Source organism: Copadichromis virginalis, linkage group LG4 (genome assembly GCF_057382275.1).
Source record: "Copadichromis virginalis isolate Kocher_CV1m ecotype Utaka linkage group LG4, C_Virginalis_male_GT1.1, whole genome shotgun sequence".
Classification (NCBI taxonomy): domain Eukaryota; kingdom Metazoa; phylum Chordata; class Actinopteri; order Cichliformes; family Cichlidae; genus Copadichromis; species Copadichromis virginalis.
The window spans coordinates 489,462-515,956 of record NC_140621.1 but is presented as its reverse complement, the minus strand read 5'-3'; the positions used below and the strand labels follow the sequence as shown (position 1 = coordinate 515,956).

The 26,495-nt window shown below is 40.5% G+C and overlaps 1 protein-coding gene across 1 annotated transcript; it reads right to left on the bottom strand.

Moving 5' to 3' along the window:
- Positions 1–1,424: 1,424 nt before the first annotated feature.
- Positions 1,425–24,801, bottom strand: LOC146710468 (RNA polymerase I-specific transcription initiation factor RRN3-like). Its single transcript, XM_085453012.1, has 17 exons — positions 24,491–24,801; positions 24,210–24,266; positions 24,047–24,136; positions 22,048–22,177; positions 21,124–21,183; positions 20,919–20,982; positions 18,260–18,329; positions 17,643–17,741; positions 16,072–16,167; positions 14,558–14,681; positions 14,019–14,149; positions 9,416–9,546; positions 9,129–9,316; positions 7,892–8,000; positions 7,434–7,586; positions 5,315–5,399; positions 1,425–2,069 (listed from the first exon to the last, which is right to left on the bottom strand). Exons 1-17 carry the CDS (start codon positions 24,584–24,586, stop codon positions 1,920–1,922), a joined length of 1,833 nt encoding a protein of 610 aa, XP_085309138.1. The 5' UTR covers positions 24,587–24,801; the 3' UTR covers positions 1,425–1,919.
- Positions 24,802–26,495: the final 1,694 nt, after the last annotated feature.

Genomic DNA, 26,495 nt, shown 5'->3' with positions numbered 1-26,495 from the left:
TTTCTATTTTAAATTCCCTGAATTTAAAATACTCTCTAGACCCAGTTGGGGAGCTACCCAGAGCTCTAATCCCACACCTGTTCGCGCGATCTGAACCCTTATCGAAAGGGGAGCTACCAGTCCCTTCTGTGGACGAGCTACTTTCTATTTTAAATTCCCTGAATTTAAAATACTCTCTAGACCCAGTTGGGGAGCTAAAAAAAAGGGCGTAAACACACAGCGCGGACCCGCGGATCAGAATCAGCGAGCTGTCGGCTTTCAGCCCCGACTGTCAGCTGAGAAAGGCGACATCTCACTGATTCTGATCCGTCGGCGCTGTGTGTTTACGTCTTTGTGCAGAAGCCGTGTACCTGCTCTCATTTACTGTCTTAGCTGTTTGGTGGTTGTTGAACTTTTGTGATCTTTCACCTGAGATTCTGGCATTTCGGGCAAAATAAATTAATATTAAAAAATCGATTCAGGATTTTAATGAATCGATTTTACGTTATCCAAGCCAGAATCGATTTTAATCGATAAATCGATTATAAAAACCCACCCCTACTTTTATCCCTATGTAAATCATTAAAATTATGTGATTTAACTGGTATTTAAAGGGTTAAAATTATGGTTTTGATTGAAATTTTGGTCTTGATGAACAGCACTGATGCTAATCTAAAAAAAACAAGTCAAAAAAAGTGGAACTTTTTCTTAATACATATGAATTTTATAGCATTTTATAAACGTAAACAAGGGGTGGCCACTTTTGGCCACGAACAAGCTGCGAGGGAGTTTTTATGTTTTTCTGTCACTGCACAAAAATAACAATGCATTATAAACAATGTTGATGTGAATCAATTACATGCCCCAGACTCTACTATTAATAATACAAGAAATTTCAGTAGCAATGCAATTATATGAAATTGCGAGATTTGAGGTTGTCTTCCAGCTAGTGCAGCGGACAAACAAACTGGTGTTTAAAGGGTTAAAAATTTAAAAAGTAATAACTATTTTATATTTATGAAAAGAACTAAAGTTACTTAAAAGCTTTATGCAGAAAAAAATGGCAAAAAACATAAAAAAAATAATAAAAAATTACAGACCTAATGATAGCAGCACAAACCAGCACAAATGTTTGACATCAATTTTGTTTGATTTGGGTAATGGGGGGGCTGCTTGACCTCAGATGACCTCTGTAAATTTTCTTTAATATCTTTAAAATGAAAGTGGCACAAACCACCACAAACTTTTGATACCACTTTTGTTGGATTTGAAGAAGGTGGGGGGGCCACCTTCACTCTCACTGGGCAAGATACTGAGTCCTGAATTTCCCCGATCCATGCATTGGACTGTCAGTATGAGAATTTTAGGTTAAAAGAGATCAGGAATATAACAAAGTGTTTGTGTGAATAAGGCTTGTAGTAACAAAAGTGCTTTGAGTGCTCAAATAGAGTAGAAAAGTGCTGCATAAGTCGCAGTTCATTTATTGGTTACTTGAAAATGACTAAACATAAATAACCTGTACACAATGGTTTCTTACTAAGTCTGCTTTAACTTGCAGCGTCATGCATTTTCCCAATTGAAAAGATTCACTCACTCATGCACGCACGCACGGAGACACAGACACACACACCTAAACAAACTAACAAGGTTGGAGAGAACATTTTAGTACTAGTGCACACTCTCTGTCACTACCATAAGTATTTGTGGGTGGTGAAGAACATTAACATAAAACTGATCAATGTCTGAATTCTGTCACTTTAATAAAATAATGTTATCCCAGATCTAAAAAGTGCTTCAGTCACAACCATGTTGTCCTGGGCTGGTGTTCTTCAGACTGTGGTTGGAGCTTATAAAAGCATCATATGGTACAGGATCTGCTGTCTTTCTTCACAACTTGAAGAAGTCAACAGCCCTTACTAGTACATGCCATACAAATGAAACTAAAATGGCCTCTGGAGGGTGTTGGGTGGTGAGCCTAAGCTGCTTGGACTGTGGAAATTTGAATCATAGGAGTTGGGCGTCAGTCCCACAATGCCCTCGGCTTGAGGCGTCTCTCCACATAGGAAGTCATCCTCATCCTCCTTCGAGCCCTGAAACACACAGAATGAACAATCACAGTCAGGTATTTACATTTTAATGTTCTCATGAGTTTTAATATTTCCCCTTGCAGTTGGTTGCAGTCTGAGGGGGAACAGTATTGAGTTCTTATATAGTGCTTTTCTACTCTCCTGGAGTACTCAAAGCGCTCTATACAACATGTCACATTCACCCATTCACACAAGGACTTTCTTCTATGCTTTTAAGTGCTCCCTAACTACCATTCACACAGATTCTTACTGCAATGGGTTAATATGAAAGATATTTGGCATGCAGATTGGGGGGAGCCAGGGATCGAACCACCAACCATCTGATCAGTAGATGACCTGCTCTACCTCCTGAGCAGGTCCTCCAACTGCTAGCAACAGCAGCCTCCTGTAACTGTGCAGCCAGGTTTCTAGTAGTCTTTGGTACTACTCTTCACAGTGCAGCAGGCCCAACAGCTAACATGTTGGCTATTTGACAAATTTAGCTGCATTTATTATTAGTTTCTTTTTATTGTCTTCTCTCAGCTTTTAGGTCTTTTCCACACAAATATTAAAAGCCTGTATTTGTCATGTCTACATTTTCTATGCTGTTAAGAATTTATGCTTGTGCCAGTGCAAATACACCTTGCTGGCTATAGAGATATAATCTCAGTTTGTGTTATGATCGAAGCAGATAGTGCTCTCTAGTCAGAGGCATGCACTTTCACTGCACCTGCAAGTGAACAAAAGTTCCACCAGAGAATGGTACAAAAGAAAAGATGATGGTGTGGGTTTATGTTTGTGGATCTGACATATATAGTGTGGCTGAGGTGGTAGATTTGGTGGTCCATCGCAGGTTGCTCCAGTCTGTATGCCCGAGTATCCTTGGGCAATATACTAAACCCACGTTGCTCTAGATAGGTTCAACTCAGAGTGAATGTTAGATAAAAAGCCCTTAGATGTTGAAAAAAAAGTGCTTGTGTGTGAAATGTGTGTGAAAAAATTGTAAAAAGTGCTATAAGTGCTCAAGCAGAGTAGACAAAAGAAAAGCGCTATATAAGAACCATAAGTCCATTTATCATACTAGCATAAATGTAACTTGATAATCTCTAAACTATAAAAGAGAGAAAAGTTAACTATTCGTTATTTTGCTTTTACATGTTAGGCAGTGGGAAGCGCAGTGGTGTGATGATTAGCACTGTTAGTGGGGTTAGGTTCATTGGTGCTTTAAAAGTTTATGAACCAGGTTATAATTTTATGCATGGTATGTGTGCCTCCACACCTGGGTGTGTAACTGTTCATTTTGTCTGTTGTTTCAGGTGGCAGCTGATCAGTGCTTGGAGACTGAATAGGGCTGAGTATAATTTGGGACCTGTCCAGACTGGCAGGTGACGCTTTTCCATCGTGCATCAGAAATTTCTGCTTTTGTGGCACCACCATTGTTTAAAACCTTTTCTCTTGTTTAGGTTAGGAAGACTGGTAAGATGCTTGGATTTTCTTTTGGATTCTCAGGTCGAGTATCAGACGCCACCTCTCTGGGACAACGCAAAGCAGGAGATGAAGCATCGCTGAAAATGTTTCCAGAGCAACTTCATTCTAAGCCAAAGACTAGAAAACATGGTGAAGCAAATCTTCCCTTTGGCTTCACCTGCACAAGTGCCGAGGTAGGTCTCCCTGCAGGATTAGTTTTTCCTGTGTCGGGAGCAGCGCTGGGCTGTTCAAATCACAGATAAACAGGATCCCACATTCTTGACTTTTAGTTCACAAACACTTGTTGTAATGACTAACTGCTCCTGACATGTTGGAGGTGTTTGCTCTTTCTACAGTAAAAGTTACAGCAGGATACAAATAACATCAGGCTGATCCTGACACGATTTGTTCCCTCGGTTCAAATCACGGACAAACAGGATCCCACAGCTGTTTATGTTTTTAAACCTATTTTGCACAGAGAAGCATTTTTTTGAAAAATGTATTGATGCAATGTTGAACATTATTACTCAGGAAAAAAACAACTACAGTAAAATAATGACACTGTGACGCCTCTGCCTTTGTAAATGGAGGGACAGTACCTGCGCGTAAAACCTGCAGACAGTCAGATTAACAGTATTTTGTCTCTGTCATTCTGCAATTCATCCCATGTAAACAATAACGTGGCCACAGCGTGACGTGAAAAAGGCACATACCTTTGACGTTGTGTGACCAACTCTGTATTCCTCGTCCACACGGAAACGTAAAAAAATGAGTTTTTAAAAATCTCAGTTTTCGGTGATTCGAAACGCCGTTTACAGCTGCGTGTTCAAAAACACCCGTGTAGGTGCGGACGTAGCGTAAAAGAGTTAGTAGTTCATTTTCTTACTACCTGTAATTTATTGCAGATTATTGTATTTGCTTAATTGTTTACTAAATGTTTGAGGTGTGAAATAAACCACAATGGAGCAAAATATGGGCGTGTGTGGTTGGAGGATGTGTGCATGTGCACGAACATTTTTCTTGTAAAACAAAGGTGGGCCCAGCAAAAAAAGTTTGGGAACCACTGCTCTAGCAGATCATTACATGAAGGAACCTTTTAAATAAATAAATTCAAAGCACACTGTGCGCTGTCAAACTTACGTGCTGCACAATAATGTTTAATATTTAGTATTTACTGTTATATTCCCATATATTTCATTTCATTTCATTTATTTATTCATTTTCAGGCACAACAAATACCTATATTGAACATAAAATACACAAAACAAAAAACAAAACTTGCCTGAAAAAGGAGTGGGACGAAGAAAACTTATTATCATATCATCGTGATGTTGTTTATTATGTTGCTCTTTTTTTTTCTTCTGCTTGTTTTCTCTTTTTTCTTTCTCAGCAGCTGATCCAGGTGATCGATATTTGTATTTTTTGTCTGTTAGTTTTGTTGGTTTTTGTTTTTTGCCCTTTATCCCCGTCCCTCTTCCCTGCTGTTTTTCTTTCCCTCTTTCTTTCTCCCTTTTCTTTCCCCCAGTCAAATCTGTCCCATGTTTAGCAAGTGAAAATAAAATAAACAATAAAAGGTGAATCAAATAGACCATTACGGCACGGCTGGTATGGTCAATTTGGTAAAGTAAATCCGTTGGGCATCTTTCTTCACCTTTAGACAACAATTCTGATGCAGAAGAGCCAAACGGGACAGGCAACAAAAAAAAAAAAAAGAAGTTATAGGCCTGCTTATTTTTTTTGTCCTGTCCAAATCCCCTACTTTTAAAAAACCCCTCATAAATCTGTTACAATCATCATCTTACCTGTTGCCCTCTTTTGGTGGGAAATGGCTCTGTGTCTGATAGATCATCCCAAACCTGGTACAACGGTTCAATGAGCTGACCAGACCTGTAAATATACAGTTTATATTTACAATCCTGTTTGTGCAGACATAAGTGCTGGGAAAACTATCATGCTTCAGTTTTTTCCATATAATCAGGAATCAAATTTCCAATAAACATATTGGAAAGAGTAAAATAATCTAAGTAAAATGGTTTAACTGCTAAATCGTGGAAATAGTAGAAAGAGGACTAAACAGAATAATAGAAGTGCGAGATGCACTTAAACAATGAATGTATGGAAAATAATCAAAGGAGCTTGCAAAGAAAAGCGTCTGGACTTCTGTAAGTTGCTTGAAGACGATTCACCTCTCATCCGAGAAGCTTCTTCAGTTCTAAGGTCAAATGGTGGAGAGTCCCAGATATAAACCTAGTGGGAGTATCCCCCCACAGAGGGACAAAAGGACCCCTGATGATCCTCTAATCGCCTGAGCCAAAGTGTGAAACTGGGTGTGGGTCCCAATCAGCCAGAGTTTCGGGTGTGTTCATTGTGAAACCTGGCCCCACCTTATCATGCGAATTCCTGAGGTCAGATGGCCCAGGATGTGAGTGGGCGTTAAGGCGTCTGGGAAGGATCTCAAAACTGGATTATAGATGGCAGAGAGTTGGTGTCGTAAACCCCGCCTCTGTTCAAAGATGGTCGCTCACAGTGGACATAGATGCTTCTTTCACTCCTCTTTCAAACCATCTGTCCTCTCTGTCCAAAATGTGAACATTGGCATCCTCGAAAGAGTGACCTTTGACCTTAAGATGCAGATGGATGCTGAGTCTTGTCCTGTGGAGGTGGCTCTTCTGTGTTGTGCCATGCGCTTGTGAAGTGGCTGTTTGGTCTCTCCAATGTAGAGGTCTGAGCATTCCTCGCTGCACTGTACAGCATACACCACATTGTTAAGTCTGTGTTTTGGCGTTTTATCTTTCGGATGAACCAGTTTGTGTCTGAGTGTGTTGCTGGGTCTGAAATGCACCGGGATGTCATGCTTGGAGAAAACTCTCCTGAGTTTCTCTGATACACCGGCTACATAGGGGATGACAATGTTGTTGCATCTGTCCTTCTTATCCTCCCTCGCTGGTGTCTGGTCTTCTTTTCTGTGCCTCTTTGCTGACTTTAAGAACGCCCATTTAGGATAGCCGCACGTTTTGAGTGCTTCCTTTACATGTGTGTGTTCCTTCTTTTTCCCTTCAGGCTTAGAGGGAACATGTTCTGCCCGGTGGTGTAGGGTCCTGATTACTCCAAGTTTGTGTTCCAGAGGGTGATGGGAGTCAAAGAGGAGGTACTGGTCTGTGTGTGTGGGCTTCCGGTAAACTTCGATGTTGAGTTTGCCGTTCTCTTCAATGTGCACAGCGCAGTCCAGGAAAGGCAAACAGTCGTCCTTTGTGTCTTCCCTGATGAACTTTCTGTTTTTATCCACAGCATTAATGTGCGCAGTGAAGGATTCCACTTCTTGTGTCTTGATTTTGACCCAGGTGTCGTCCACATATCTGTACCAGTGGCTGGGTACTCTTCCTTTGAAGAGGCTCTTGGCTCTTTCAAAGGAAGAGTACCCAGCCACGATGACCTGGATGACTGAGAACCTTCACAGACGTATGGAAAATAATGGAAACGTAGCAGAGCTTCCCGTTCGTTTCTTTTAATGTGAGAAAAGTTACATTTTCCCCATGTCTCCAGCTTCTGCTGGAGCTGAAGTCACATGCTTCAAGTGGCTGATTTAGTACAAAACGTACAAAAAGTGTACGTTTTGTACTTTCAAGCAAATATGATTTTAGCTGTTTGTTTACTCTCGTACTAATTTTCTTTTCTCATCATGGTGGAAGTGGGAGATAAACTCCCCCATGGGTGTTCCCCAGCACCAGTGTCATAGTGAAGGATGGATAGCACCATCTTCATGGGTGCACATTAACTCGACCCCTCCACTCCAGAGACTTTGGTATCAGTATTGATGATGGGGAACAAAGGGAGCAATCGGAGTATGAAGAATGTCGCTTAAGCCTAGCTGCTGAGTGCGTAAACCAAAATAAATGGAAATAAATCAAACAATGAGTGTACCTCTTGAGCAGGTAGGGGTCGAAGGGGAAAAAACTGTCGAGTGGGTTGGTGTTGGTGGTCACACAGTCTCCTCCTGCAGAGCTGCGGACCACTGGCAGCACACACCGGTTGTTCCTCTCTATGATGGTGTAGCAGAACACCACTTGGTACTTCCTGCAACAAAAACAACTGCTGGTAGGAATGACGAGGAGGAAAAATACCAGCATTTTATAACTGATGCAAAGACTTTCTTCTAGTCTACACACTAGTGCGTGCACTGTGATCTACTGACAATGCTGTACACTTTAGCCTTTTTACATCAGTTAGAAAACAAATGTAGAGCTTTTACTTGAAGTCGACCAGAGGCCCCCTCAATATTAGCATGTCTAATAATCATTTAGTTCTTGAAAAGTTCCTGGAAAATAATCTAGAGGGTTCAGGATTACAGGAAGGTCAATGGTATTTGGGGGCATGTGCACCTTGTGATGGCAGCAAACATGTTGGTGATTGAAGGTAGGCAGACTCTGAGAGGATTCAGCTGACACATCACCACCTGCTCCAGGTTCAGACTCTGCAGGTATTCCAGACCTGACGTACACACACCCAGTGAGGAGGAGTCAGAACATATTCGACAAGGTGTGACCAAAAGGTCCGGAGAGCATCAAAAACAAAAACCATACCTGATTTAAAAACAGTTGATCAAGCTCATGTGTTCTAGTCAGTCTAAATGAATTCCAGCATGTCTGCCATTTTCCCTAAAATCCTCATTCTGACAGCTTACACTGTGCGCTATTCTTTATCATGGATATCTCAAACTGACTGGAATTTTGCATAAAGTATCGTTTCTGGTGATGACCAAGCAGTTTTCAAGTTAAGAGGCTTAAAGTTAGTCAACGCCAAGTTCTAAGAAACATCCTGAGGCATCTGAGGGAGAAGAGTCACAGGAAATGTCCTAACGGGCGATCGTGGCTCAAAGAGTTGGCAGTTCGTATTGTAACCGGAAGGTTGCCGGTTCGAGCCCCGGCTCGGACAGTTTCGGTCGTTGTGTCCTTGGGCAAGACACTTCACCTGCCGCCTACTGGTGTTGGCCAGAGGGGCCGATGGCGCGATATGGCAGCCTCGCTTCTGTCAGTCTGCCCCAGGGCAGCTGTGGCTACAACTGTAGCTTGCCTCCACCAGTGTGTGAATGAATAGTGGTATTGTAAAGCGCTTTGAGGGCCCCGAAAAGCGCTATATAAATCCAATCCATTATTATTATTATTATTATTATTATTAAACCATGCTGTGTGCCATTGTGTCATGGTGCGTCAGCACAGTGCTTTGAAAACAATCTTTGTTCCCCATCTGGTGGCCTCAACAGATCTGACAGCCATCTACTTCATGAAAATTAAAAAGGATCACTGTTGTGGCACGCAGGAAGAGAGAAAGCACCCATCCCAGAAATGAAGGGATTTCTACAGAGTGAACTCAAATAATTGCCTTGCTGAAAGCCATTAAAATACATAATGAGACATCTTTAATGTGACACTAGAGACAGTTAAATCAGGTAATGATTCAGACCCATTGCTGAAACCTGTGCTTACATCTAACTGATTTTAGTAAATTAAACCAAGCAGCCTGAGGTAATTTTTGCTCCCATGCTATTTTATTGTTGTTGTTTTTTTACCTGTAATTAAAACAAATAAACTGATATTAGCTCAAAGTTTTCTATTCTACCTTTCTTCATGTTGGCCTCTAGCAATGCTCTGTGTCTGAAGATGATCGTGTAGAAGACAGCCTGGCAGGAAGTGTAGAAGGGCCCGTGCAAGCTGACGTCACAGCAGACTTGTTTCCCACAGCTGTCCTGGCTGTAGATGTACTGATGGATCCAGGAGCTCAGTAAATCAAGACAGGCCCGCACAGTGCTATAGGAATCATCATTGACACAGAATGAGAGAAGAACCCGTTAAAAACCTGCACCTGCTGCATTTGTGCTGTCTTAAGCAGGTGTCGCATAAACTCACCTCAATGGGATGAACTTGGCTCGGGCCAGGAAACTTCCCAGGTATCCAGCAGCAGCCTGGCGAAGGACAGCAGGCAGAGACGGGTTCTGCAGGATCTTCCACAGGTGATCCAAGAAGGCCTCTGCCAGGGCCTGTGACATATATCACAGGAAACACATAATATACACAACTCCAGAAGCTCTTAGTCTCAAAGTAATGAATGATAAACGTCAGTACGAATAAACCAGCTAAATAAATACATGCATTATAAATCATATATTCTGAATGTTGAGGACAAGGATGATTTAGAAAAAGCCAGTCTACCCATGAACATGAGTAAATATAATATGCGTAGCAATGTCAGTGGCAGCTGAGATATAAGAGACAGGGCACTCTGAAAGCCTGAATCTATGGAAGAGCTCTACAACAGCAGTAGGAGACACACTGGGCGGCACTCCTGTCAGATCCAGTCTCACCAAGACTGGACGATAGAAGCAAACTGTAGTCTGGTCTGATGGATCCATCCTGTATCAGTCAGGCTAATGGTGTGTCATGTTGTGGGGCGTTTTCCTGACTATAGTCAGGGTTGGATCAGGTGACCATCCCTGCTGCGATAGGCTGCTGGGGCCTTCCTATGATGTACTGAGCGTTTCTTCTTCACTCTCTATTAGGGCTGCGTATCATCACTCATTTCTATAATTGATTCAATTCGATTCCATTTGGACTCAGAGAGAAATATTATAATTCTGATCATTATCCATATCAGATACATATTTTTATATCTATGTATAAAAACAAAGTTGGCACTTGTGAGACCTCATCACAGCAGAGGCCTTTGTGTCAAAGTAAGTGAGCATAAAACAGAAAAACATGAAGCAGATTTTCCTGGCCCGACTTTTTACAGCAGCCTTAAAAATATTCTGCAGTAGAACAAAAACTGAAGAAAACCACGAATCAGCATCTGAACATGACCTGATGCTGCTGAAGTCACAGAGGTTTGATTAGAGACACAGCTGAGAGTTTTGTAAAAGTTGACATTTCTTCAGTATTGACAGCAGAAATGAGGCTTTCTCGTCCAGAGTCGTTTTTGAAGTTTTGCTGTACAAATTAGAGATGGACCGATCCGATATTACGTATCGGTCCGATACTGACCTAAATTACTGGATCGGATATCGGAGAAAAATAAAAAATGTAATCCGATCCATTAAATATCACGAAAGCACCTCACAAAACTTGCAACACGCCGTAACTCACCTCAGAACGTTAGCAGTCGGAGCAGTATGCATCACGTGATAGAGCGGCTGTGGCATGCGGGACCTGTCGGTGGTCTGGATAGCATGTGGAGCTTCGCTAGCAACCCAGCATTTCATCTCCGACAAAGTTATCCCCGAGGGAAGTAAAGCAAGTGTGTAAGTCCATCTCTGAATGTTTGTAAAGCATTCCTGCGTTAAGCTTAACAAGCGATATATGGAGCGACTGCCTCTTCTTGCTGCTACTTCAATCATGAAACTGCTTAACGATCAGCTGATCGGCTTTTCTGTCGCGAGTCCGTCTCTCTGGTTTGTTTTTGGCCCACTTTGCACCAGAAAGAGGAAACCAGCGGATAAACAACAGCAGCACGTTTAAGCTTGATAAGCTGTTGTTAGAATGTATTTAATATTACTTTCTACACCAGGATCTTTTTCTACGTAGCTGACGCTGGTAACTGTGCAGGGGCGGATCTAGCAAAGTTTAGCCAGGGGGGCCGATAGGGCATGAACAGGGAAAAGGGGGCACAAAGACATACTTTTCTTTCTTATTCTCATTTAAAATGTCTAGCTTTTAATAAATAATTATCTGAATCTTACACCCAAAGTTTTAATCTGATGTAAAATGAATAGAAGTCAATTCCTGTATATAGTAACTGTTAAGTCTAATATACCCTAGTAAGCTATAGTACTTTTTCCCTTTGGGAAGGTACCATCTGTGCAGTCTGCAATTTTGTTGAAGAAAGATGTTGAATCTATTTAATATTTCTTGAAAAATAATTGATTTCTGTGCATTTTTTTTCACACTGCATCAAATTAAGGTTGATTACGTCGATTAAGCATCATGAGGTGGAGCGTGAGGGGTGGTTCCCTATTTTTTATTTATTTATTTTTGTTGTTGCTGGGACTTGGAACCCTATTAGTTAGGTTGCTTAATATTTACGCTAAGTACTCTTTAAAATACCAGAATAGGGAGGATGGTGTAGGTCTAAGTTTATTAGATTGATCAGTATTGCTGAACTATGAAATATTTTTTTTTGCATACAGGTATAACAGAATAGCTTTAGTGTAGTTGTTGTTTTAAACTTGAGTATGAACTTATACAAAATGCAGCAAGATATTTAAAAAACAGTTTTGTTGATTAAAAAACACTATATCGGATTCATATCGGTATCGGCAGATATCCAAATTTATGATATCGGTATCGGACATAAAAAAGTGGTATCGTGCCATCTCTAGTACAAATAATGCAGAAAACAGAGATCTGAGACTGGAAGCTGTTCCTGAAGTACACAGAGAGACAGAGCTGCGCAGGAAGTGAGATCTTATTGTGGTGGAAGCTAAACAGCCAAAGTCCGAGTGAATTAATGACGATGTTGATCAAACATGTAGTTTGATCTTCTTTTGCTGCTGGTTCAGTGAATTTTGGTCCGAGTGATGAAACCTGCAGCATCAGAGTCTGTGAGGTGTCGGCGTTCAGCAGCGACGTGTCTGCACACGTGCTGTCGGGGCTCCATCCACGCTCCGTGTTTACATCTTTGTGCACAATCCGTCTTCCTGCTCTCATTTACTGCTTTAGCTGTTTGGTGGCGGTGAAATAGTTTCGTGAGCTTTAATCCAAGTTTCTGGCAAAATACATTTATATTTAAAAATGGATTTAGGATTGAATGAATCGATGTGGCTTTATTCAAGCTAAACTCGATTTGAAACGGAAAATCTATTTTTTTAAACCCTCCCAGTAGAGCTGGGCGATAGAACGATAACGATATGTATCGCGAAATAACTTTTTCTCGATAGAAAAATTAAACTATCGCGATAGGCCTCACCGCTCTTGTCCTCTTAAAAAAAAAGAAAAAAAAAAAAAGAACAGCCAATCCAAATTAAGTAGTGCAGAGCCGAACCAATCACAGCCACAGCGTCACGTCACGTGACTTGTTACGTACAGCGCAAGTGCCAAGCCGCACATGTGTATTTGTTTGGGAAGCAGCCAGCGGTAATGGAGGAAGTGAGTGCGCTGACTAGAGAAAAATCAACGAGAGCGTGACCGAAGAGAAAACAGATGATGGTTCCAACGCCGGAGAGATTGTCGAACGGAAGAGCCATAGAAGCTCCGTAGTGTGAAGGTATTTCGGCTATTTCAAGTCTGACAAAAACAGAGTAGCGTGCACTGTAAACTGTGCCGAAAGCAAGTCTGGAAATACAATAAAGCGGTGCAGCTCAGTCTCTGACTGGAAGCGCTAATTCGTCATTCGGCTTTTGTCAGACTAAAGTAACTGTTAAAACTGTTTGAAAAGCTCAGCTATACAACAAGGAGAGATTGAGAATTTCCTTTTAGTTCTCAGTTTATTTGATATTGACAAAAGTTAGTCAGTTTTGTCTGTTCTTCTGTAAAACAAACTAAGATTTATTTTTAGAATTAATATTTTGTTTCTAAGTGGAATTGACAGTTTAGTCTGTTTCGTTTGTTCTATTTTGAAACTTAAACGCTTTAGCGGCTGCCTTTTGTGTAGTTTGCAATATTTGCCTTTATTTATCTGAAAAAGTCTCATGTTCCTTAAGTACATCTACCCTGTTGAACTTATTATGGGAAATAAATATTTAAATAAAAACAAGCTGCTGATTATTTCACATTTTACTTGTGAGCAACGGCACATTTAAATCTTACAAATATAGTTATTTGGCTGATATCGTGATAGATATCGTTATCGCCTGAAATGAAAAAAACATATCGTGATATGAAAAAATCTTATATCGCCCAGCTCTACCTCCCAGTGAGAAAGGTGACAAAGAAACACCCAGTGCATCATGGGAATCCCCGGCAGCCTACGTCTATTGCAGCATAACTAAGGGAGGATCCAGGGTCACCTGGTCCAGCCCTAACTATATGCTTTAGCAAAAAGGAAAGTTTGAAGCCTGATCTTGAAAGTAGAGATAGTGTCTGTCTCCTGATTCCACAGGCACCCACACCAGCTGTACTTTGTCATACTGTGCCATTTGTGAGGTAAAGCAGCCCTTACAGATGCAGAAAGTGGTGTTTACATCAGATAAAGCTATCATACTTCTAGGCTGGAATATTACAATTTCTAATTACCAGGCTGCTCCAAATGCTCCTTTAAAAGCCTTGAGTTGATCCAGAATGCTACAGTAAGAGGACTGACACAATTAATATTATTATTATTATTATTTTTCTCATATATGGCTTCTCTTCTCCAGAATTGAATTTAAAATCATTCTCAAATTATCTATTTTATCTTTATCTAAGATGTAAGAGTTTGGAAACTTTCCTGTGCCTGTACATCTCGTCGCTGAAACCCAGACTGCCAGTAAAATGCAAAAACCAAAGTTAACTGGTCCCAGTATATGTGGGGAGTACTGACCGGTTTGAAGCTGCAGAGGTAAAAGAGAGTGTACTGCACATGACAAGAAGCATGTGTTGGCAGAATGAGCTTGTCAAATACAGTCAACAAATCTCTGTACAGCTCCTTTGTCCTTTCCGCATGAAAAGACCCTGAAACACGAGACAATACAATACATAAAAATATTAACGTACAGCTTAGTATAAATATTCTCCATCTTCCTACATTACAAAAGTTTAGAAACTGAAGGATTCAGTATCAGTCGGGCCTGGAAAAGATGGTCTAATCTTAAGAAGTCAGGGTTAAACAATGGTTAGTATTTGGACTAAAATCAATCAATAAAGATGTGATTGAATCAGGCTTTGAGCTTCAATTCAATTACTTAAAGTAGTGCATGAATGCATTAGGAGCCATTTTTATTTAAAAAAATAAAACCCTTTTCAAAGGTTGCTTGATTTAAATGCACTTTAGTAGTATATAAAGACAAAACGACAAAAATATAGTCACTGTCCAAATATTTATGGATTTACATGTATAAAAAGCTTTTTTTCTGCATCTACCATCAACGTAGCAGACATCCTTGATGTAAGCCATAAGCACGGCCATGAGAGTATCTAGTCTTTCTGCCACTGGATGGGCCATCACAGTCGTCCTGGTGGGCTCATCTGCTGACACGTCTTCATCCTAACAGAAACCCGGATACACACAGAGGTTATCAGGATTAAAAGAAAGAATAAAGAGAACAAATTCAAATTTGGGTCCAGGACGCTGCCCATGTTTCCTTATTTAGATTTTATGTCTAGGAATAGTTTTATTCAGGCTGTCCACTTAGATGTTTCAGTTATAGTCCAACACACCCAGGTCTCATGTTCAGATGACTTCATGTGGTGCCTTACACATGCAGTTTCAGTGGCGAGGTGTTGGGTTCAACCACAGACTTAAAGACTGAATGAATTACTGGGTCTTTAACGTATAAAGGAGGACAGTATGTGAGCAAAGGAAGTGTGACACACCTCTCTGTGCTCATGAAACACCAGGAATGTTAGCTCAAGAAATGTTATTAAATGGAAAATGTAGATCATACCACGCTCTCCAGTTCGGGGTCACCTGAAAGACCAGCCAAGGTGTGGAACAATCATCTGCTCCAGAGCAGTATGAAGGTTCTGACACCATCTTGGTTTCTGCCTCACAGACACCACTGACTCAGCCTTACTGCTGCCACCTGGCTGAACCTCATCGGCTCCCAAGACTGCATTAAGTCATGGTGGTTGGTATTGGTACTTCTATGGTCTGACGTGTGGCCGTACCTTGTGCTCTGCTGGTGTCTGTGTGACAGATATTGCTCCAACTAATCTGCAGCTGTTGAAAACCACAAGGCCTTTGCAATCGTTGTCCATTCCTGTGAACTTCAAACGAGACTTTGTGCACCTTGTGGACAACCTATGGGCCACTGGAAAGCAGCGTATCATCTCCGGTCCACTGCAGTGAAGTTTAGCCATCTCCATCATCTGCATATTTGGCTTTATGAGTTACTACAGGAACAGAGATCTTCCCTTCGTCATCTTTCCTCAACTGCCCTGAACTTTTTAAACAAGATCACCTGCACACTAAACCACTGCACTGACCTAACCCTACACCCACTCACCCACTACAGCCTGACACTTGCACCACTAGTACACCCAGACTCAACCTTTTAAAAGAACAGCAGCCTGACTTTTTGTGCAGAGTCGTTATGTTTTACGCAGAAAGTACATTTATTGACATTTTCTATATTGGTGTTTTTTCCCTTAAAGCCTGAAAACTTGGTTTTAAAAAACTGTCGCTGATTTAACAGCACAACAATCAACAACATGTCACCTCCTGCACATCAGATTTCACATGTGCCAAAAATGTCCAATAACCTAACCCAACTACAGTTTCATTTGAGCTCTCATACATGCTGGCCGAAAACGTTGACTTCTTAAGTTATTTAATTTATTCACTGTCATGACAATTATTCATATGCTTTGGAATAAGTCATTTTTATTTTATCTGTGGAAAAACATTACTATCATCAAACCCTGCTGGCTCTTACCATGTCAAAAAGACACTCCTCAGTCTGCTCCTCTGCTTTCTGGGTCTGCACTCGGTTTTCTTCAGCCTCCTCAATATGTGTGCGGGATGCGTTCACCTAAAATGTACCGCACACATGTGCACCTTTGACATATCTCACCAGTTTCCAGAAGAAAGCAGCAGGTGATGTGTGAACTGATGCTACTTGTTCAGAAAAAAATGAATTGATCAATTTTATGTCTGAACATGTCCTTCTGCAACAGATAAGTCAGATATGACTAATTTATTTGCATGCATACGTTTCTACATATTTTGGTATTGACAGGCCTCTAAGAGACTATACAACAAGGTCCATAAGTTTTTGAAAGATGATACTTTTGTGTAATTTTGTCTCTCTAAAGTCCCATGTGTTCCATAACCGCATTGTTCCTCCTGGATCCAAGATTCGACTAACTGATACTTTCCTCTCCAGTATCCTGGCAAGTGTTGATCCGGAGGTACTGTCGGTGATTCCACATTAATCAAGTCCACTTGTGACTCGGTGGAATCACAGAGTACACATATATCAAATTCAGGGAGAGAGAGTTTCAGAGTCTGGGGGCTACTGTTGCAAAAGCTCTGTCTCTTTTAGTTTAGGTACAATAAGTAGGCCCTGATCACAAGGCCTCAAGAACCTGCTGGAGATGCATAGCTATGAAAGTTCACTGATGTAAGCTGATGCTTCTCCATGAAGAGCTCTAAAAGTCAGAACCACAATCTTGAAATGGACTCTGAATTCAAAAGGTAACCAGTGATGCGGTGAGCAGGAAGTTATGTGACAGAAACGTCTCAAGGAAGACCAAAATTATTGCTCCAGGCTCTCAGTGAATTACTCCCATACCCACATTTTTGCTTCAGCCTTTCCCAGAGACTTGGCCTGTCAGCTACCTCCACATTCCACGGGCTAACAAGTTCAACAGGACTCGGCGGTAGATCTGATGTTAATAACACAATTATTGACTTGTGACCTAGGTTGTCTTGTTACTAAGTGCATGCTCATGCTGGTGATTTCTATGGACATAAACTGCAGGTCTCAGTCACACTGCCAAACAGCACCCGAGACTCGAAAAAGACATGAAATGGTTATTTGGCACATAAGCAGAGAAAACAGTCCAGACTCCACTGTGGTGAAACCCAATGGACAGGCACCAAATCAGTGGGATATGAGCGCTGTCTCTTATCTTTGAGCTGGAGAAGTGAAGAGGGCAGGACCAGAAACTTCTCTGAACTTCCACGCGCTGAAGCAACTACCAATAAGAGTGCAGGACAGTGCTGAGTGAGATACAGCCATTAAAGGATTATCTATGAAACTGGAGCCTCAAAATGATGCGTGATGACTGAATCACTCCCTGTATGGATGCAGCTTCTTTTGTTAAACCTCTTGAATGAAAGCTCTGCACTACAGCGATAACCAGAGACAAAATCAGACAAACTGTATCACTATCCAAAACTTAATAAACCTACCTGAGCACCTACCACACAACTCATGTTGAGTTACTACTGTTACGTTCAAATTAAACTACAAATAGCAGAATTTGGAGGTGCACCACTCACATCCAGCTTCAGCAGTTTTCCAATGATCAGCTCAAGTAGGTCTCGTCGAATGGAGGGGACGTACACTGTTATCCTCAGGAGGTTATGGACGTAACACTCCTGTAAAGCATCCATCAGTTAACAGAGACATACACTTTGAAAAAGAATCAAAAGCTTTTTTGATAAAACTGATGACGTCCCATTTTGTACAGTCTTTTTAATCTCCTCAATGTCTAATCTACAAAAAGTTACATTAAAAAGCCTTTGATAGGACCCAAATTAAACAAACAAACACACACAAAAATATTCAGAGGTACAAAAAGACGTCTCAAAGGATCAATAAAAACACATTAAGCTGAAAGAGCTGTTATTAAGACTAGAGATCCCAGTCTGTTATGAACTACAATAAATACAACTTTAGAGGTTATTAGCAAGAGTTCTAAAACAAAATAATAATGAAACAAAAAAGATGAAATTATGTAAGGACATTTAATTAGGTGAAATGAAAAGGGAAATAGCACCTCCTGGAAGGAAGAAGTTTTAACAATGATCTACAAAGAAGACAGAGTGGACTCTTTAAATTATAGACCACAGCCTATTAATAGTATGGGGACGTCAGGGTCTTGCCTGTATCTTACCAGTGTTCTTGAGGATTTCTGTATGAAGGGAAAGTTTTCTTGCAAAATGGGCATCAGAAAGCGACTTGTGCTAAAAGAAGAGGAAAAATCTTTACATTACAAAAACATTTAAAAAATGTAACACGAGGGGTGAAAATCACAGTGAAACCACAATGCAGGCTGACTGACATCAAATAAAACAAAGTGTATACAAAGTATCCATTTATGCAACAACATTAGTTACAAGATAACTTTTTTTACAGTAACAAGCTAGTGGCTACTTGTTTGTATTAGTAGGTAAATTAATGTCAAATAATAAGAAGAAAGCAAGTTATACTATAATAAAGCCTGCTGAGACAAAAGGGAAGAAATACACTTGCAGCAATTACAAGATAAGAATACCACCTTAAAGGGAAAAGATAAGCTAGTTAAATCAAATCCGTGGGCAGATTTGGAAATGGGATTTTGCCAGATTTAAAGCTAGCTGGATATCTATATCATACTTGCTCATGTTATGACTACCAAAAACATACCTAGCATGTGAACATGTGGACAATACTGCAGTTTATTAAAGGTCAGTACCACCAACCCCGTGGTTTTGTGAGGTTTTGTGAAGTTACAGCACTAGAGACATTACAACCTTTACACACAAAGGGGTTGAAAGAATATGGAGGACCAGGAGTGCCAAAAGGAATTGATTAAATACACCATTAAATAATTAATTAAATCTTTCATTAATTCATTAAAATTGGAATTAATTAAATAAATGTTTAAATAATTCAATAAATGCCCATTCATTTCATTTAAAACATTTAATAAATTATGTGTTTATTTATTCCAAATTGTATTTAATTCATGACACATTTAATTATTTCATTAATGACAAATGTAATTAATTATTTAATGATTTTTTTGGCACTCCTGGCCCTGCGGCTGTGTTCTTGAATCAATGTTATCTGTCAGCCTCACCCAGCAAACCCGGGGGCGGGGTTAATGCTGCCGCTGCAGCTTGTCTAACATCTGATTGGTTACTGTGCAAAGTTAATCAAGACAGGTCGAGCCTAGATAATCAATCACTATGAACTGGTGGTAGTGTGGGGAAGCAGGTATCCCAGAATGCATTTCAAAATGTAGTGGCGTAATCTTCACATCTCTGGTCAGGTTGTCAACATAGAACATGATGTTTCCGGCAACGTTCCAGCTGACTGTTAGCAGAGCGTACTGTGAACAGAGTGTACCGAGCTCACAGCCCCGGTGTTCCAAGTTAACTTTAGTTAAAAAGTCCGACAACTTTTTTGTAATGAAAAACGTAAACACTCATATCGCCAGTAAGTTACAAAAGTGCCAGCTGTTTAATGTACAGCAGGGTCCTGCTGTAAAACTGTGAAACACATGGAAATGTGTTGATGATGAAAACAGCCCGTCTGCCTCCAGTCTTTGTGTTTCCCTGATGGCTATCAGTAATATAAAGTCACAGACACAACTATATTTAACTGTCTCATGTTGGCCAAGAACAATTTTACATATATGATCTTAGAACAGGACACAGACACTCTAATTACTGACCTCATGTCAAATGTGTACGTAGACCGAGTCTGTGTTTTATATGAAATCTTTGCTCTTAACCTTTAAACAGCAGCGAGTGTGCAGCTGAGACAACACAAACTCAAACAGCAGGTTTGATCATTGCGATTATAAATCAGCTGGAAGCGCCACGTTTTCACTCAGTCTTTTATTTACAGCATGTTTGAAGTGTTTGAAGAATGATGTGGGGAACATGTTTTAAATGCTGTACTAAAATCACTGCGCAGACAGTGCGTGGCATTGTCGATTGCCATGGAATTCGATTCGTAGATGACCGTTAGATTCGTTTGATGCTGCCGACACTTTCATGTGCCCGTGAAGCTGAGTTAACTCAGAGAGCTGATAACCAGCTTCATGTGACCGTTTATCCTGCTCCCAGTGTTAGGGTCAGTGATTCCAGATAACCGAAAGATATCCTGGATATGCTGACCTCACTCCGTGATGGCGGCAGCTGGACTGCCCGTTTAGCCTCATGATTAATATTCACAATTAAAATATTAGTCAAACATTTTGAAATCTGTGTCTCACAAGCTTTGTACACGTAAACCTAACAGTTACTACATGACAGAAACCAGTGATGTCTCTTTCTATAAAGATTACTGATCACTGATTATTTATTTGCTCTCTTCTCCTTAAACATGTTTTTAATGTTAGTTATGATTCAGAATGGGCGACTGAAACAAGTATGCTTAATGTTATTAAATAATTAATTAAATGTGTCAATAATTAAGCTGGGATAGGCTTAATTATTGATAGGATAGGCTGGGATAGGCTCCAGCGCCCCACCGCGACCCTGAAAAGGATAAGCGGAAGCGAATGGATGGATGGATGGAATAATTAAGTACAATTTGAAATAAATAAATAATTTATTAAATGCTTCTAAATGAAATCAATGTGCATTTAATTAAGTAATTAAATATTTATTTAATTAATTCCAATGTTAATGAATTATTTAATGGTGCCTTTAAATAATTTATTTTGTCACTCGGGGTCCTCCACAGAGAAGTCCAGTGATGAATCAAAGCTCAAGTGTACAAATTCAGAGTTTAAAGGCCAAAAACAGCAGCCAGCAGAATAACAGGTGACACAGACTTACGAGGGCACGTATCTGATGATGAGCTGCAGCGCCTGGTGACAGTGATCGAAGTTTCTGGGTAGATCTTAAAAAAAAAAAGCCATACAAGCTCTTAGTGAACATAACGATGCTTTACAAAGCACACCTGCATCTCGCTTCTTTGTGAACCACTGCAAGGTTAAGATGTCTGAAACCACCACTTCATAGGAGAAGAGAAAAAACTTACTCTCATCTTCATCATCTGAATCGGAGATATCCACTCCTCCTTCACAGATGGTCACTCTCTCTGAAAAAACACACAAGTTGTTTCTCCATCATGCAACAGAGATGACAACAAGAAAGACAACAATACTGTACAGGGTTGTCAAAAACTGACTATCAGATCAGATACTCATTGGTTACAGTACAGACACTGCCTTTGCCTCATCCAGCTGTCACACAGCTGCCCGTCTGCACACAACCCCTCCCCTCATTACACCTGAACACGGAGGAGGAGTTGACATGCAGAATTTCAAGGGTTAGTAAAGTTCCCATTTCCACAACACTGAAGTATTAAATATGTTCTTATGTTTCAGGTACATGGGCCATGCTTAGGCTGCTGCCCCCGCGACCCGGCCTCGGATAAAGCGGATGAAGATGGATGGATGGATGAAGTATTAAACAGTTATCATAAAAGTTAACCTGGCCGGCACACACATTAGCATTAATCATTTAACCCTTTAAGTCATCTCTTCAGTTACCATTAAGTTAGTGGCGATCGCTAAAAATATAACACTAACATTAATTTAGGAGCTAAGCAGTGAAAGTTATCAGTCCTGCTCCTCATAAACTTGCAATGTTTGGTGTTAATTTAAAAGGATAACACAATTATATGTGACCGGTGTTCTTTTTCAGACTGAAGCTGGGAAAGGTCTATCATCGACTACACAGAAATGTGCAAACATGGAGCCGAGTCACCAGAAGCACAGCACTACCTGAAAATATTCTTGACTTTTGTTTGTTCTCCACATCTAACAGAATTTGTGACTATTTATCACATATATACATCTGACAGTCATGTATTTCCTTTCCATCCTGTCGACCATCACAAGCCTACTACTGTAACACGTTTATGAATCATGATTAATTCAATACCATCAGAGTAACATACTGGGGGTGAAGTGGGAGACCACCATGTTAAGGCAGGCACACAAGTAGACAGTCTGTGCTGACACCAGGTTACCCAGAAAGGCCAGGTACTCGTCCACCACAGCCTGGCTCCGGCCCAGCCAAGGAAGCCTCTATAAAACACACACACACACACACACACACACACACACACACACACACACACACAGTGTGTTTATATGCTGAAACAATCAGCTTTTTGGACGTCTGCTGATTCACACCACATGAAGGGTGGACTGAAGGGTTTAAAATGTGCACCAAAATGACAGAATAGATGACACATTACCAGCAGCATATCATACTGACAAAAGGCTTGTAAAGGTTTGTCCATGTTAAATCAACCACGGCTTTTCCTGGGAATTTTTTTTCCATTTTATATTTGACTCTAATATTGGTCCTGACTCAAACTTGAATGCTGGTGGGGGAACCAGTGATCAAGGGTTATTGTCTGGCTACTACAGGAGCAGAAGGCTAAATGGGTGTGGATTCAACTAAGAACAACGGGTCAGCGTTCTGGATGTGTTGTTCTCTCTAAGCTCTGATCACAATAATACTTTCCCTGTTGACTGTAGAGGCAACTGCTGTTGTGATTTGATGCAATATAAAGAAAATTGAATTTCATATTGGAATGAGGTGGTGAAGGCATACATGTTCCATATCTTGTATATCTACCCTCTTTTTTCTTGGCTCAATTTAATTTCTTTGTTTTATTAATACACACTAGTTTAAGACGTTGCTTTAAAAAGCAAATGATCTCTCACCCACACTAAGGAGCAGGGCTGGGTTATAAGTTATATTAATTTTATATTTCAAAGAAATATGTGATGACAGTCATGACAATATAATAAAAATATACTAATCAAGGTATTATGAGTGTGGCTTGCAATAGGCATTTATTTATTAGAGAAAACAAAATAAAAGGCATTTCCAGCCTCTTTTTGAATGAGTCTATAATGACAGACTGCCTCATTCAAAGTTTGAATTTACTGCCACAAGATGCCAGCAACAGCATTGGTCCTGTTTTTAGGCTATAATAGTGCTGTGAAAAAGTATTTGCCAAATTCCTGATGACTTTGTTTGGATACATTTTTTAACATTTACATGTTTAAGATCAAACAAATTCATTTTTTCTCTCAGTTGTGGGGCAGTTTGGGTGGGTTGCGAGGCAGCAGGTCCTACACAGGCCAGTTCGTCTTGCACTCGCTTTTTTTGCCTGTTGCTGACGGAGTGGACGGCTGGTGTTACGGCTCAGTGTGCAGGTGGGCCCCACACATGAGGACTACAGTTCATCCTGTGTTTGACTCTATGTTTTTGTGTCAGGTGACATTTGTTCTGTAACTGTGGTGATTGGTGTGAGTAAGTTAACTTGGGGTTTGCCCTGCGCACTCACATGACAGGGGTGGTGTTGGCAGTATCTAACTAAACTATAATGGGCATTTCACATGTCATGTGAAAATCCCACAGTAAACAGAAAATTCATCACAGCTCCAACAGAAACATTATCAAATAAATGTAAAAATCGACAGAACATATAAATATAGTGGTAAAATGCAACATGTGATTAATGCTGCAGAAACTGGTTAACCTGGTCATTTAGTGCACTGCCTGCACTCAGAGCTGCTGTTTAGGTCTAAAGCTGCATATTAAAGCTCTGATCCATTTAAAAATTAAAGCTTATGCCACTTTTCCACTCGTACCTACTCTGCTCGGTTTTGGTCATTTTACAATATAACTGAGAACCACCTCAATGTTCGTGGGTTCGTTACAGCGACACCCAAAAATGAGCTCATTTAAACACTACACAACAATGGCGGACACTGAGGCAACGGTACACCTGCTGCTGAGCCGTCTGCTTGCCATGCTGACAGGCTAATCAGCAGCATACAGTTTGTTGATGTCATGTTTGTTTCAGATCAACTCAGACCCCCGGTGGAGTAAATACAGTACTCTTCTCCTTGCATCATGTTAATATTTACACTCACCAGTATAGTATAAATGAGCTGTTCATGATCCTTGGTCAGGTGGGTCACACTAGACCGAAATTCTTGCAGCCAGTTGATGATCTGAGCATCCTGTCGGAGGAGAGGGCGTTCATTGAGAAGCAAAGTCCACCACACCACAGGGTGCCCTCACACTGACGCTTACCTTTATCTCAGGATCAACCAGCTGATGTTTCAGGAGTTCATAATCACTCGAGTCTCCCTTAAAAACAAGCAGAAACAGCAGTTCGCCAAAACCGTAAGAAACGTAGAGGTGTTTGTAAACAACTTTACGAAGGTCAGCAGAATCCACAGACAAGCCAGCAGGAAGGTCTAGATTCATTTAATAACTTAGTGGACCATCTCGTGGATGTGTCACCAAAATCAACAACCCTAATATCTCTCTTTATCGTTTTCCAAGAATGACAACCCTAAGATACAACTCACGTGTTTGTGTTTCTCTAACGTCTCCGCAACACTACCTCCAAACCTGACCGTCTTCACAGAAGGGGTCTTCAGAAAGTCTCGACCGTCTATTTCCATAACCCACCAGGGAGCTAACGCTGGTCTTTGCTTGTTAAGCTGAAAGACAGAGCTGGAAAGGAGACTCGCTCGTTACATCTCTCGCACCGTACAGCTCTCGATACTGTGGCGTTAACTAGTTTGATCAAAGGAATCACGCTTCCGGAAAACAAAACCACGCGAAAGTAACAGGAAGAGAACTGCGTGTTTACGGAAGTGATTGTTCGGAGCAGCAGCGTCACATTAAAGGGGGACGTTCGAGGAATCCATTTCGCTCAGGAAGGTTCCTACCTGAGTGAAGTAACTTTATTGAGCTTATGTACAAACAAACAAAGGCTGTGAGTCCAGGCTCACACCGTAACAATAACACAGGTTGAACAAATACAACGAACGAACAAATAAAGAGAATAAATGTAGCTGGTATAAACCAACAAAAAAGGAAAGAAACGCAGAGTAAACAGATTAAATCAAGGTTAGAGCTAAGATAACACATTTTTAACTCACTATCACAGAGCATGCAGCCATTTACATACATTTCTATCAAGTCAGCCAAATTATTATCATTGGATAAAATTCATGTATCCAACAAATTATATGCACCACTGTCAAAGAAGCACATATCAGTATGAATATTAAAGACCTCATACTACTCTATATCACCCCAATGGAGCACTCGCTCTCACACTGCAGGCTTACTTGTGATTCCTGGGATATTTAAAAATATAATGGGAGGCAGAGCCTTCAGCTTCCAGGTCCCTCTTTTTAGAAACAGCTCCCAGTTTGAATTCGGGATACAACAGTATTTTTTCTAACACTTTAAATAATATCTTACTGTTCAAATAAGAAAAGAAAAATAGAACTAGAACAAAAAATAAAATCATTAAAAGCTGCCTAATGATTGCCTTGCCTCGCCACAAGAGCACATTATTAACAACCCGAGAAAGCTAAAACTAGAATAAAGTAATTAACAAGAAAACGTGATTTCTGATGCAAAGGCTGTGTTTGGAGTGCTTTAAACAAGGCAATAAATCTGGAAAATTCTTTGCTAGGTTAAAACTAAATAAAGAGAAAAACAACTATTAATTATATAAAGGATTTGACTGGAAACTTTACTTATGATCCTCAACAAATAAATAAATCTTGAGACTTTTATATAGCTTCACACTCATCACAGTGTTATCTCCAATGACATCTGATGCTGTCACATTTGGGACTCGTCTGCAAGACCACCCTTTGTGGTGGGGGCAAGCAAAGACCAGCGTAGCCAGGCTGACAAACAGTCAGAGCTCTGTTGAGCCAAACATCCCTTTAACGTTAACTAGTAATGACTTCATGAACTTCTTCACAAATAACATTTTACTCATTAGAGAAAAAATTACCAATAATCATCCCACAGATATTATCTACAGCTACTCTTAGTACCATTGATGTTAAGTTAGACTCTTTTTCTCCAATTGATCTTTCTGAGTTAACTTCAATAATTACTTCCTCCAAGCCATCAACGTGTCTTTTAGACCCCATTCCTACAAAACTGCTCAAAGAAGTCCTGCCATTAATTAATGCTTCGATCTTAAATATGATCAACCTATCTCTAATGATCGGCTATGTACCACAGGCCTTCAAGCTGGCTGTAGTTAAACCTTTACTCAAAAAGCCATCTCTAGACCCAGCAGTCTTAGCTAATTATAGGCCAATCTCCAACCTTCCTTTATATCAAACATCCTTGAAAGAGTAGTTGTCAAACAGCTAACAGATCATCTGCAGAGGTTTATTTGAAGAGTTTCAGTCAGGTTTCAGAGCTCATCACAGCACAGAAACAGCTTTAGTGAAGGTTACAAATGATCTTCTTATGGCCTCTGACAGTGGACTCATCTCTGTGCTTGTCCTGCTAGACCTCAGTGCAGCGTTCGATACTGTCGACCATAATATC